General features: G+C 32.3%; 2 protein-coding genes across 6 annotated transcripts in view; one reads left to right on the top strand and one right to left on the bottom strand.

Moving 5' to 3' along the window:
- Nucleotides 1–13,092, bottom strand: part of LOC134689660 (beta-1,4-galactosyltransferase 4-like) — a 34,862-nt gene extending 21,770 nt beyond the window's left edge. Inside the window, exons 1-2 of one of the 4 annotated variants that reach the window (XM_063549641.1) lie at nucleotides 12,962–13,059; nucleotides 972–1,006 (exon numbers count right to left, since the gene is read on the bottom strand). Coding sequence is in view for 1 of the 4 variants with exons in the window: in XM_063549627.1 (XP_063405697.1) it covers nucleotides 5,591–5,659 (69 nt within the window). In the remaining 3 variants the exon portion in view is untranslated. Of the gene's footprint in view, nucleotides 1–971; nucleotides 1,007–5,590; nucleotides 5,675–12,956 lie in introns of those variants that run through there. The other 3 variants (XM_063549635.1, XM_063549647.1, XM_063549627.1) reach the window with 3 other exon arrangements.
- Nucleotides 5,847–14,077, top strand: LOC134689689 (uncharacterized). 2 transcript variants are annotated; one of them, XM_063549665.1, is made up of 3 exons: nucleotides 5,847–6,660; nucleotides 8,608–8,771; nucleotides 13,938–14,077. In XM_063549665.1, the coding sequence occupies exon 1, from the start codon at nucleotides 5,889–5,891 to the stop codon at nucleotides 6,636–6,638; it is 750 nt and encodes a 249-aa protein (XP_063405735.1). In that variant the 5' UTR covers nucleotides 5,847–5,888; the 3' UTR covers nucleotides 6,639–6,660; nucleotides 8,608–8,771; nucleotides 13,938–14,077. The 2 variants fall into 2 exon arrangements, with proteins under 2 accessions (XP_063405735.1, XP_063405727.1); XM_063549657.1 differs by lacking the exon at nucleotides 13,938–14,077 and adding an exon at nucleotides 10,397–10,587.
- Nucleotides 14,078–14,849: the final 772 nt, after the last annotated feature.

The following is a 14,849-nucleotide window of genomic DNA, read 5'->3' as shown; positions in this document are numbered from 1 at the left end:
CTGGATAATTATCATTAATTTTTATTTTGTATTTCCAATATTCTTTATTCTTTATATTTAGGCACCCCATTATGCTCTTTTTTTTCTTTTTTTTTGTGCCTTTTATTCTGCAATTTTTGCCCATTATTCTGTATTCCGTTAACCCTAGTCAGACCCTCTTTTATGAAACATTTTAAAAAGAAATTATACGTTATAAAAAATATGATACATGTATGTTCATTATCAATCCACATGTCTAAAACAATTACTTATTCAAACAAAAATACATTGTAAGTACATGAACGCAAAAATAGTAAAAACACAAAAATAGAAATCATCAGGTTTACTGTCTACAATCTACAAGTTGACGCAATAAAAGATGTAATTGAAGCTATAATTTCGTAGGTTAATAAAATTAATGTGGAACTTTTTTTTCATGAGATTATAATAGAGTATAACTTTCTTTTTGGTTGAATTGTGAAATAGAAGCCAATACGTTCTTGCTCACTCCTTTGTCGCTTTGAAGGTGTCATGATGTTTCATGCTCAGAATTGCAAATGTGTTCCTGTAATTTGAATTTCAAAATGACTGAGTGACATTTTTTCGACGAACTGATCAACTGACTCAACCATACCAAATCACTCTACTGTGATGCGACTGTCATATAAGTGAGAGGTTTAGCGCTATAAAACCAGGTTCAATCCATCATTTTCTACATTTAAAAATGCCTGTACCTAGTCAGGAATATGACAGTTGTTGTCCATGCATTCGTTTGATGTGTTTTATCATTTGAATTTGCCATTTGATTAGGGACTTTCCGTTTTGAATTTTCCTCGGAGTTCAGTATTTTGTAATTTTACTTTTGAAATTTTGGATTAATTACGCCCTCTACGCTCCCATCTTGATCCGCCACTACACACAGTTACTGACAGCTTGTTCAAAGCCAATAACAACTAATACAAAAAATCAAGCATCTAAGACTAAATTCTTACCAAGATTTCTGTAAATCAGTGTTGATTGAGACCCACTGTAAAGAAATGCACCACTATTATTCTGTGTAACAGATTGTCATTGTTGCGTCAACCAGATTGATTTCTTGTTTTACTTCATTTAAATTTTAAAAGTGTAAGAAAAATTGATTTCTTGTCCAAAAATACCGTATGTTGCACTTATAAACCTTTCTTCCAGTTTTTAAAACATGCTAAATGTTTATAATTACATGATTGTGTAAATTTACATTCAAACATTAGATGAATTGCATTTATTTCAAACGTGCCAGAAAACATGCACATATTCGAATAAGCTGACAATAATTAAAGTGAAACAGGGATGGGGATTTACTGTAAAAGTTAGAGTATCTATACTAATAAACGAGAAGACCCCATTTTGTGTGTCGCTTCCCTTCCTTCGTTCCTTCTACAATGAATTAATCATCATGCCTCTGACGATACGCACAGTATTCGGTTTAGTAATGGTAACGTTAGTCGACGTAATTTTCATTTATTTCAACCGACTTTTGTTCAAAACGTTCAATCTTTGCACTTCTTTTAATACTTATGGCTTTTTGATGTGTGACTACTTATTTAAAAAGAATTATAGACCGTGAACATGACTGATTATACATTTTTGATGAATAATCTTTCCATTCTCAATTTATTTATTTCCTCATAATCTTAACTTATTGAGAGAAAAAAATTAGGGTCTTTCTATCCGTCATGACTACCAACAGTTACATTCCAAATATGAGTCTTTCGAGAAGAATTAAAAATAATTCTCGTTAGGGTCAATGGCAGCAACAGCTACTATATGTATCCTCTGTTTGCCTGATCTGTAATTTCAATTTCATTCTCAGCTTTTGGAAAGAAAACTGCAGTTTGAAATTGCTCATTTTATTAAGATTAAAAAGTGATTTACAGTCCTTGAATTAGGATCAGTATTTTTCACATGCGGCAGTTTGTCGGATGCGCGGAAATAAATGTTAGTGTATACAATAAACATTCGTACTAGCAGAAACATATATTTTACTAAAGGTCCCAAAGTCGAAAGGCACGGTTCGGTATTATAGACTTATCATTTATCAAAAGCTTCCACGCCTTTAAGATCAGCACATGCTTTACAAAACACTGATGGAAGTCAAATTACATTTTAGAATAAATATTTGAAAACTTTCTCCCAAAGATATATTATTCAACAGAACGTGTCAAATGCTTAAGACTCAAAAATGCTTAACTTTTAGTCTATGGAAAATTAAAAATATATACGTTACATTTACGTTTCTTGCAAAAAACGTTCAATTTGGACGTGGTAACATTTTGGGGAGACATGGACAACTGGATGGAAATTGATGAAAAATTTAGCGTTTGCTTATCACTGAAGGCTTAAAACAATCTTTAAACAAATTACATTTCAGTAGTAACATTTGTTTTCATAGTTCATTTGTCTGTAACAAATTTAAAATACCCTAAATTAGCATGGTACTGAAAAATCTTAACTTGTGACAATGACTCTATGGTAACATTTAAGGGAGACACGGAAAAACCTGCAAAAAAATAAAATGCGAGAAGCTATGCTAGAAATAAATATGTGTTCGTAAAATTTAATAAAATTACATTTGCATGTAGAGATGTCGAACCTTTTCTATGACTTATGTGAAAATATTGTAATATCGAGGTGCTTGCTTTCATTTTTGTATACTCGAATTTTCAAATCTTACAGCTGTATGGAATTTCGAAATGGCCACTAGAATGCGAACTGACATGATATTTATCCTAACCGTTTCACACCATGCACATGTTCATATTTTATTCCACCTGTTTGAATTTCATCGTAATCCATTCAGTATTTTTTTTAATTTGTTTTCGTTTATATTTGTATGGTTAGTTATTGTTGTTACGTCTTACACGGCAAAATGGCTTATGAACACGGGACTTATTTCTTAATTCGGTAATAATACATAAAATTAAATATTTTAAAATTCGGTTTTATTAAATATGGATTAAACTGATGAACCAAGACAAGTAATTATTTGATAATACGCATAATTGATTTGTTTCTGTCCTACTTATGCATCAAGAAATGGTCAAATGAAACATAGACCGAATACCGTGCGTAACGTCTCTGTGTTCTATATAGGTATAGTCGCATTTGTCATCTTTTCTTATGATTATTCAGTTTGGGTTATTTTGGGAGGAAAACGAAAATAAAGGTGTCAGACCACCAATTAAAAATCCCTATCTGTTCAACCGAATCTTGCAATTTTCACAGCTATCTGAATATTTACTCCCGGTTTTCTAGAAATCTTAAATTAGTGTACTATGTAGCGCATTAATCCTGAATTTTTAACGCAAACTCATAGACAAGTGAATTTTAACTCAAAATGATCTAAACATATTTCCCTTTCACCACGAGTTTCATTTCTGCATATTTTTTGGTTAGTTTAAGTAAACAATGACATCAAAAGTACTATTTTGTGTCAGAGTTCAATATACTGTCGAGACCGCACTGTTTTCCTCATCACAATTATGTAGAAATAGTGGTGAGCAACAGTGATCAACAGTTTTCACACTTGTTTTAACTGGTCGGCAGATATCCAAACTCAAACACCTGATTTTCGTTTTGAAGATTGTCTTCATGACTGTTTTCATATTCATTTTCAAAATCCTGTAGCATTTCTTCAATTTAAGCAAACAAGTTCATTCTCCTAGAAGTTACATACTTTCCGTCAGATTTACCGTTGTCCCATTGAACAGTCGCCGATTGAAATTTTAACATTGCAAAATCTGGTCAAAGGGACGTAATTCGTACAAAACGTCGCAATATTTCGCGGAATCCGCTAGACGGCGTTCATTTACTGTTACTTGACCTTAAATGAAGTTATCAAAAAGGGGAGAAAGCATGGCTTATCTATAAGCTGTCAATTAGATTTATTTGATAAATTGGTTAAACCTGTTTTACTTTACGGCTGTGAAATTTGGGGATTTGGAAATAATGATATACTAGAAAGGGTTCATTTGAAATTTTGTAAACTTCTACTCAATCTTAAATCTTCTACCCAGAATTGTGTTATATATGGAGAAGTAGGACGTTATCCTATTAGTTTAAATATCAAGGTTCGCATGATTTCATACTGGGCGAAACTTATTTTTAGCAAACCCAGTAAATTATCAGCAATTGCATACAAATTAATGTTTAGTTTATATCATAGAAATAATGTTAAACTTTATTGGATGAAATGTATAGAATCTATCCTTAATGAAACTGGTTTATCTTATGTATGGTTATCTCAAACTTGTATAAATGAAATTTGGTTAAAGACTATTGTACGAACATCTCTCCAAGATCAATTTAAACAAACATGGTACTCATTTATTCAAACGAACTCAAAAACATTAAATTATCGCCTTTTTAAGGAACTTTTCGGATTCGAAAAGTATTTAGACATTTTGGAACCCCGTGATATTTATACTTTGTGTCAATTTAGACTCATTAACCACAACCTATAGAAAGTGGAAGATGGAAAAAAATTCAGAGAGATAAAAGAATATGCGAACTATGTGACTTAAAAGATCTTGGAGATGAATTCCACTATGTAATGAAGTGTAAATTTATGGCTATAGAAAGACAAAAGTATATTGCTAAAAAGTATATTGATTTTCCAAATATAATTAAATTTAAGGAAATAATGAATATGAAAAAACAATCATATCTAAAAAAGCTATGTACATTTGTAAGGCATATTAATTCATGTGTGTGTTCTCCTGGCTAAACCCAATTTATATTTGTAAATAGTGTACATATTATGTTTTCTCTAATTTATAACTGTGTTATTTATTACATGTAACTTCTGTATACCATTGTATTGACGAAGGTTTGTCAGAATAAATATATAATTCCTGAAACGGCCCAGTTATTACCAGTAATTACTAATTTTAAAATGAGTTTTTATACCTATTTACTGACTGCTAAAACAATGTTGTATTATGGTCAGATGATCAAAAGTTATGGTAATACTAACTAGAAGATCAGTTAGTACTCTTAAAATATCTTGAATAAATATGGACTTTCAAATATTTGGTTAAATCAGAGTAAATTTAGTTCTCCAATGGAAATTGTCGTTATTTTGGAACAACCTTTTATCCAGTAGTAACAAAATATCTAGTATTTTGTATAGACTTATGTTTAAACTTCACGAGAGTAAGCAAGTGAAATTTTATGGACTTTTTAAACATGAATTTAAACTGGAACCATATTTACTTAGATTGACTGTAGCTGATAGATTATATATGTGTAAGCTAAGCTGCTCAAATCTAAAATTTCCTATAGAGGCAGGAAGATGGGCAAAGATCCCTAAACAAAATAGAATTTGTCATTTATGTAACTTAAATATTGGTAACGAATATCATTATATGTTTACTTGTACATATCCACAAATTGTGGACCTACGCAAAAAATTTATCCCACATTATTACAATACAAATCCATCAGAGATCAAAATGATTGGAATGCTGTCATATTACAATGTAAAATTATATCGTAATATTTGTAGATTTTAAAAAAAACATTATCAAATATCTATAATTATTCACTTTTGAATACATATGTAAAAACTCACATAATCATGATCCAAATGATAGAAACTGACTGTATATACACATGAATGTGTCACGAGAATCACGTGCATGATTTTTTTGTGTGTGTTAGCTCCTGTTGTCGTATATTATATATATATATTTATGTGCGGTTCGCGTATGATTTTTGAAGTATGTAATATACTCTATTGTGTTTTCACAATAGTAGTAAACCGGTTTTGGCGGTCAGTATATAATGAAAGTTTGCACGAGATTTAACTTTCGAGGTTTGGGCAGTGACCATTATCGTACGTTTCCTTTGTATTGAAGTTTAATTTCGTAATGTCTGATACCGAGCCTGATAGACTACTTGATATGGAAGATGTAGAGATGCCAGGTCAAGCTGCTTCTGATGAAATTACCAATGCTGATTTGTTGTCGTTGATGAAAACCTATTTTACCAGAAAGTTGACGGGAATTGAGCGAAATTTTGCAGATACCACCCATGATCTTGCACGAAAGGTACAGAAATCTGAGAGTTCCTTCAAGTTCAAGGGTAACAAAGTGCAGTTTGATTTAAATTCTGATTTGTTAGATAATATTGATATTGCCGTAGACTGTATAGAGCACCGGAGATATGAGAAGGCCGTCAAAGTGTTGAAAGAATCTGGTCAATCTTTGAAGAAAAGGAATAAGCTGATTCGTATAGCTGATAAATCTGAAGGTGGGTGGAAAACTGTGGACGAGTATTTGTCGGATGACGTGGCTAGTGATTCAGAGGATGAGAAGCGCATTCGGGCGGCTGATGGCAGAGCAGTGAAGAAATTGAAAAGCGTGAAGCAGGATAAGCGTCAAAACATAAAGAAAAGACCCGCGGAATCTGCTGGTGGTCCGTCTAGTATTGCTCACAATGGTAATAATGGTGGTTTTTCACAGCAACAGCCCTTTCTTGTCGCGGGGGCCGCCGCCCCCATCACATCTCGTCGGAACAGAGCTAGGGACATCTGTTACAACTGTGGTCTGTATGGACATTGGGCAAAAGATTGTAAAAAAGGGGGAAATTCAGCAGCTTCCAGAGGAGCACCAAACTGAAAGATCTCCAGATATTCTTAAGGTACAGAATGTAGACAATTTTGACTCTTTTTATGATTATGAATCTGGTACCTCTTGTATAAACGTTAAAAATAGACTGAGAAATTCTTTAGATTTTTGGAAAAATATTCATGCTTCAAAGTTTATTTTAGATTTAATTGAGAATGGTTATAAAATACCTTTAATTAACGAACCAGAAAGCGTTTTGTTAAGAAACAATAAATCTGCTTTAGAACATAAAGATTTTGTAGAAAAGGCAGTTCAGGAATTAATTGATGCTAGCTTGATAAAAGAAGTATCGAACAGACCGCATGTTGTTAATCCGTTAACTGTATCGATTAATTCATCAGGTAAAGGTCGTTTAATTTTAGATTTGAGGCACGTAAATAAACAAGTTGTTTACAGTAAGATTAAGTTTGAGGACTGGAAAACTGCCAGTCAGTTTTTGACAAGCGATTGTTATGGATTTGCTTTTGATTTAAAAGCAGGATATCATCACATAAACATTTTCCCCAATCATCAGAAATATTTGGGGTTTTCTTGGAAGTTTGGTGAAACGGTAAAATATTTTGTTTTTACAGTTTTACCGTTTGGACTCTGTTCAGCGGGGTACGTATTCACTAAAGTTGTAAGACCTTTAATTGCTCACTGGCGCAAAGACGGTATCAGAATTACAGTGTATTTAGATGATGGTTTATGTTTAGCGGAGACTGAGAAGCTATGTTGTGAACAGTCTGTGAGGGTCAAAAACGATTTGATATTGTCAGGTTTTGTTCCAAACAAGGCCAAGTGTATATGGACACCTGTTCAAACTTTACTTTGGCTTGGTTTCACTTGGAATTTGAAAAGTTCTTTGATGGAGTTGCCGTTAATTGAAAAAGAAAATTTTGTCAATTTGATTGATGTAATTCTGTCTAAAGCTTTTAAAGTTAAAATTAGGTTATTAGCTAAATTATGTGGAAAAATAATTTCCTTTTCACCAGCTATTGGAAATGTTACTCAAATTATGACAAGGTGTACTTTTTCTGTTATAAATTTAAGACAAGACTGGGATCAGTACGTTGATTTGAGACAGCACTCAGACAGTATTCAAGAAATTATGTTTTGGAAGCAAAACATTCACTGTTTGAAGCCAGTACCGTTATTACGGAATAATTCTGAATTCAATGTTTTCACTGATGCTAGTGATATAGGTGCAGGAGGTTATTTGCAAGATACTGATTATATTGCACACAGACAGTGGTCTGTGACAGAGGCAACAAAAAGCTCCACTTGGAGAGAAATCAAAGCAATTGAATTAGCATTAGATAGTTTTGCGAAAGTATTAGAACACAGTTCAGTTACTTTTTTCACAGATAATCAAAATGCTGTTAGTATTATTAAGAAAGGAAGTAAATTACCACACTTGCAATGTTTAGCTTAATCAATTTTTAATACTTGTGTGTCGTGCAATATTTCATTATATGCACAGTGGATTCCTAGAGAGGAAAACGAAAAGGCTGATGCTTTGAGTAGAATTATTGACATTGATGATTAGGGCATATCTTTTCACTGTTGATAGGTTTGCTAACATGCATAATACAAAGCTGACCAGGTTTAATTCGAAATATTGGAATCCTGCAACATCAGCGATAGATGCATTCACTTGCAACTGGCATGGCGAGAACAATTGGTTAGTTCCGCCAATTAGTCTAGTTAGTAACTGTATTAACCATTTAGTTTCTTGTAGAGCAGAGGGTACACTTGTTGTCCCTAAATGGCAGTCTGCTGCATTTTGGCCTATGATTTTTAAACAGAACTCAGAATACGCTTGTTATGTTGTTGATGTTTTAGAATTTCATGAAGCGGAAAGAATTTTTGTTGCTGGTAACAATTTAAACTCTTTGTTTGCTAATGGCAAATTTCACGGGAAAATATTAGCTGTACGTTTAAATGCTTCGGTTGTGTAATATGTATATTTATTTTACAGATTTATATTACCACTGGGTATTGCATTTTGCTATGGTGTGACTGTGTACACGCATTGGACTGCCTTTTGTGGTCACTGGACCCTCATCTTATTGGTCGCTGGACTATTGTTATAGATTGCATTGTTTAACCAAGTCACTGGACTAGTATGGATATAGTTTCAAGGTACTGTATTTTATATTTATAACTTTATTTTGTATATATATATATATATATTGTAGACAATATTTTCTGTTGGATTTTGGTCACAGAACGAGCAGATTAAACATCCTGAACTTAAATCATTGTTTAATAGTTTATCTTCAACCATTATTGATGCTCGTGCAAAATCTACAGTAGAAAAATATGCTGGATATTTCAAAAGATTCGTTAAATGGACTGAAAAATACTCTGAAATTAAATGTGTATTACCCTGTCAAGAATTGTATGTAGGTCTATATTTACAAAATTTAATTCAATCAGCTAATCGTTATAGCGTTATAGAATCCGCTTTTTATGGAATTAAATGGGCACATAATCTTGCTGGGGTAGCTAATCCATGTGATTCTGAAATGGTTAGATTGATCGTAGAAGCATCAAGAAGAAAGTTGAACAGACCTATAGAGAAAAAGAGTCCAGTTACTTCTGATATTATGATCAAATTGTTTTTGAAGTACAATTCAATTGGTCGTTCTCTTAAAGATTTACGCCTATTAACATTGTGCGCACTATCTTATACCGGATTTTTAAGGTATCAAGAACTTTGTAGTATAAAAGCAAAGCACATTTCAGTTTGTAATCAATATATAGACATTTTTATTGAGAAGAGTAAAACAGACTGTTACAGGAAAGGCAGACATGTTTTGATTTCAAAGCTTGACACTCCACAATGTCCATGTACAATTTTAGACTGTTATTTAAAAGAAGCAAATATTGATTTGTCTTCAGATATGTATATATTTAGACCTTTGTCATTTTTGAAGAAATCGAAGAATTTTTGTTCTAAGGAAGAAAAACGATAGTTTGTCGTATACCAGAGCGAGAGAATTAATTAAATGCGCATTATCAGAGATTGGTTGTAACTCTAAAGATTTTGGTTTGCATAGTTTTAGATCGGGTGGTGCAACAGCTGCCGCTCAAAACAATATTTATATATATATATCTTTATTCTCAATAAACCATATACATAGGTATAGAGAAGACATGCAATTATGTACAATATAATTTCAGATAGGTTATTCAAAATACATGGTCGGTGGAAATCCGACCAAGCTAAAGATGGCTATGTATTAGAAAGTTTACAGAAGCGATTGTCAGTATCTCAAAATCTTGGTATATAATATGTACTTAACATCAAGTTTGCTTTCTTTGTGCGTCGAGATGGTCATTGCGCCTAACAGTAACTAAATATGTATTTAGTTTTCTATGATGCCTTTATCGTATAAAGGTACATATCTGAATGTGCTCAGATATGTATGCTTTACAAAAATCTAGAGAGATTTAGCACATAAATACTAAAAATATGTTCGTTTGAACAGAGTGAATTTGGAACATAAATATATTTATGTGCGGTTCGCGTATGATTTTTGAAGTATGTTATTTACTCTATTGTGTTTTCACAATAGTAGTAAACCGGTTTTGGCGGTCAGTATATAATGAAAGTTTGCACGAGATTTAACTATCGAGGTTTGGGCAGTGACCATTATCGTACGTTTCCTTTGTATTGAAGTTTAATTTTCATTAAGAAATCTGTTTTTTAATGTATTGAAGTTGTATGTAAAGAATTAATGTGTTTTGTATATATTTTGTAGATGTTTGATAGCTGTCTTTTACCGGTATTGTTGATTGTGTGATGTTTATAAACCGGGATTTGTTTTCATAGATGCATGGTTGCCGTATTCAAAACATGAACTGTTAATGGTGTTTGATATTAGAAATATTGTGATCTCTGGATCTATATTTATTAAAATTGAGATGGTCATTGCGCCTAACAGTACCTAAATATGTATTTAGTTTTCTATGATGCCTTTATCGTATAAAGGTACATATCTGAATGTGCTCAGATATGTATGCTTTACAAAAATCTAGAGAGATTTAGCACATAAATACTTTATGTTCGTTTGAACAGAGTGAATTTAGAACATAAACATGCTTATCATAATTGTATTGTAATTACTGTATAGATATATCGTCTATCTATGTATGAATGTATATTGACCTCTTGTACACTGTTGTGTCTGAGGATAATAAAACTTTGAATCTTGAATCTCTTGAGTTTTAATCCAAAATGGTTAAAGTTGAGCATTATACAGATAATTTTTGACCAATTTCAGCAGACATGGAAATCAGAAATGGAAAATTCTCCATAAGCATTATGTTTCAACTTTTTTCAAAAAAACTTCAAGTTTGAAGAATATTTAGACTTATATGAAAAGATCAGATAACGTTGTAAAGGTTAAGAACTGGAATGAACTGTTATGTGCATTAGCTTCGAGATATAAAAAAAAATTATATATATATTTTTTTTATCGTTATATCATTAATAAAAATGATATAGTGAAATTATAATTCACTGTTAGTAGCCAATCTAGTTCTATTTTGTTAAATTAGCTGAGAACTTGCAAGGTTGATGAGTTGTGCACTTGCGAGTGAATATTTGGACCTCATTGAATACATATTCCTGTGACCTTCAATTCAACCCCTAGCTGAAGATGGGTTATCGATGAATTAAGCTATTAAAAGTGTAAGGGTTTTGCAGAACAAATGGTCTCGCCTACGTTTGCTGTTAATCGCAGGCTCAACAAAAATGAGGAAAAAATATTAAAAAATTCCTCTAGATACTATCTTTTGACTAGTACTATAAGAAGCTTCTGTCAAAATTGGTTAAAAATCCAGGATGGTTTATAAAATCTACTGTTTTAAAAACTTTAACTGAAGAGTGTATGTAATGTTAATTGGGAAAAAAACTAGTCCATTTATCATGTTTATAAGTAATATAGGAAAAAAAAGGATTTTTTTTACAATCTTTACTTTCGGATATTATCTTATGATCATAAACATTTAGCTTCTGTTTCTGTCCAAGTTTGATAGAAATCCAAGATATTTGGAGAAAGTTATTTTAAAGTTTTAAACCACAGTGCATGATTGAGATTTTAGTTTAACAAAATTATGAAAATCAATTTTGGATTGATATCATTGTCTTGCATGCATATATTTACGGAGTTTCAAGACCTATAAAACAACCATTTTCCAGTTTCAATTCACAAACACTATAGAGTATGCACTTTTGATGTGCTTTATATTCCTACATCCTCAAGTAAGCTCCCTTAAAATCCCTACCCCTTTACTTTCTTATTTGGTATCTTGAGTTATGTTTTTAATTTTAAAACAAAAAAAACCAAGTTAGTAAATAGCTGTAAAAATGACCCAAAAAAATCAGAAATTACCAGTAATCACTGAAACAACTAGTAAATACATGTAATTACTAAATTGGCTAGTAATTACAGGTATTTACTGAAATGTTTAGTAATTACGTGTAATTCCTAATTTCACCTATTTACTGTAACATATACAACGTACGGTATAGTATCTGGAAGAGGGCAAAACAAAAATTCCCCCATATCATTCCAAATAACACAATGGAAAACGATAAAGCAAAAGGCAGCAACATTTGGTAGACAACTGCATACCTGATTGTTAATGTGATTGAGCCCCATGAAGATAGTGGTTTTCAAAGGGAGCAACATTACAGTATTGTTTGCTAAAATCAAACAAAATAGACTTTATTAACCCCATACGGACTACTACATGTACATCCTAACGAATTGTTATAAAGTATTCGGATGGCTAGTCCCACTGTAAGATACAAAAGTGTGACTGAAAATATCAACTATAATTATTTAAGTACTCTAGTTGACAGTATATTTTCATTTTTTTTCAAACACTTACACGTCTAGCCTATGTGAGAACTACAAGATTCTTTTGTTTTCATTTATCACGGTCCAACAACCATGTGTAACGTGATGTGTATGTTGTTGTCGATTGTAAAGAGCTTTCTTAGCTTATTGTGCTTATAAAATTGAGAAAGGAAATGGGGAATGTTTGGTTGTAAATATGTGTGACGTCTCTAAATAAACTTTACGGACCAACTTACTAACTTATTTGAGAAGAGATGGGACTGAAATATGAATTAACCGGATATAATAGACTAATCCCTAGATATATTGATTAGTTCCTGGTTTTTATGACATTTGTCTCGTCTACATTACCACATTGAATATCTTCAATGAAACAAAAACAATAGAACATATATATTTTTTTTGTATTTGATGTTTATAATAGATGTTAAAAAACGATGAAAATAAAATCAACCTTACCGTCTTTGAATTCCTACTTTTCAATTGAATTTTGATTTAGGTCAAACACAAAACTCACAAAGGCGTGACTTGCGACAAACATGAACATACCCGTATTGATTGTGTTCAATTGCTTTCACGGGTGAGTTACTTTAATAAATGTAAACAATTAGTCAGACCGAACTGTCAAATGGAAATGAAATTAACAATTTATAAATAATGCAACAGTCTTCTCTGGATTACCTTCAGAAAGAACGCTTTTAACCCAAAATTAAGAATGTCAATGATGTATAAATGTTTACTTGGATGTTGGTATATCACAGAATAGAAGTTCCTTCATAATATAAGTTCCAAATGGAAAAATATTACAGTAGATGTTCCTAACGGAATAAATAATATAGAATATTTTTTCCATCAGGTACAGGTATTATGACATTGTTTATAATAAAGTTTCCACTGGAACTTCCCGTTAGGTGGAACAAATATACGTTGACAGGTACAACTAATAAAAATGGACATATTTATAACTTTTCATATTGGAAATTTGTAGTTATGAAGAGAAAAAATTCAAAACCGTCAAAAAGACACAAACATCACGAACGTTTAAATCCACCGTGTAGAACGCCACACGCGGGGTGTCGGCTATGTTTGACACAAATCATGCGGTATCCCTATTTTTTTTTCTCGCTCATCTTTTGTGTTTGTTTTTTTACATGCAAAGACCTCTTAGAGTTTTCATTCTATAAAGTGTGTATTTTGCTAATGGTCGAAGGCCATACGGGGAGTTATAGCTTGCTAAAGCCTATTGGTCCCTGGAAAGAATGTGTCTGATTGTCTATCACACTACATATTCTTATTTTAACATGCAGTTATATCTATGATAAGAATGAGAATTGAATTGTCATTGAGACAAAAACCCAACCAAAGAAAAAAAAATCCCAAGGCAACATGTAGATCTTTCGTATCAAGGGAATTGCTATAAATATATTTATTTTAGGTTAATAGTATTAGCAGTTATCAAAGGTACCAGGATTATAATTTAATACGCCAGACGCGCGTTTCGTCTACATAAGACTCATCAGTGACGCTCAGATCAAAACAGTTAAAAAGCCAAACAAATACAAAGTTGAAGAGCATTGAGGACCCAAAGTTCCAAAAAGTTGTGCCAAATACGGCTAAGGTAATCTACTCCTGGGCGTAAGAAAACCCTTAGTTTTTGAAAAATCCAAAGTTTTGTAAACAGAAAATTTATAAAAATGACCATATAATTGATATTCATGTCAACACCGAAGTGCTGACTACTGGGCTGGTGATACCCTCGGGGACGAAACGTCCACCAGCAGTGGCATCGACCCAGTGGTGTGAACAGTTATCAAAGGTACCAGGATTATAATTTAATACGCCAGACGCGCGTTTCGTCTACATAAGACTCATCAGTGACGCTCAGATCAAAACAGATAAAAAGCCAAACAAATACTAAGTTGAAGAGCATTGAGGACCCAAAATTCCAAAAAGTTGTGCCAAATACGGCTAAGGTAATCTACTCCTGGGCGTAAGAAAACCCTTAGTTTTTGAAAAATCCAAAGTTTTGTAAACAGAAAATTTATAAAAATGACCATATAATTGATATTCATGTCAACATCGAAATGCTGACTACTGGGCTGGTGATACCCTTAGGCCATACTCAAGTTATAAAATAGATCTTGTCGTCTACTTTTGCAACCAGCTTCTATGTTTCTATTATGCACCGTTCATCTTTTTTGGGCTTCGACTTTTCCATTGGACAGACAATTTTGTTTTCGACTATTTTAAAAAGATGCATTTTTTACAAAATCATACAAGTAAGGAGTCTCTGTTCTTAGGTAGTGTTGTATGTTAATTTTTTTTGGTTTAATTATTTGTTTAGGAG

The sequence above is a fragment of the Mytilus trossulus genome, chromosome 1, assembly GCF_036588685.1.
Source record: "Mytilus trossulus isolate FHL-02 chromosome 1, PNRI_Mtr1.1.1.hap1, whole genome shotgun sequence".
NCBI lineage: Eukaryota > Metazoa > Mollusca > Bivalvia > Mytilida > Mytilidae > Mytilus > Mytilus trossulus.
Note: the sequence above shows the minus strand (reverse complement) of the source record. Positions and strands in the feature narration are given on the sequence as shown.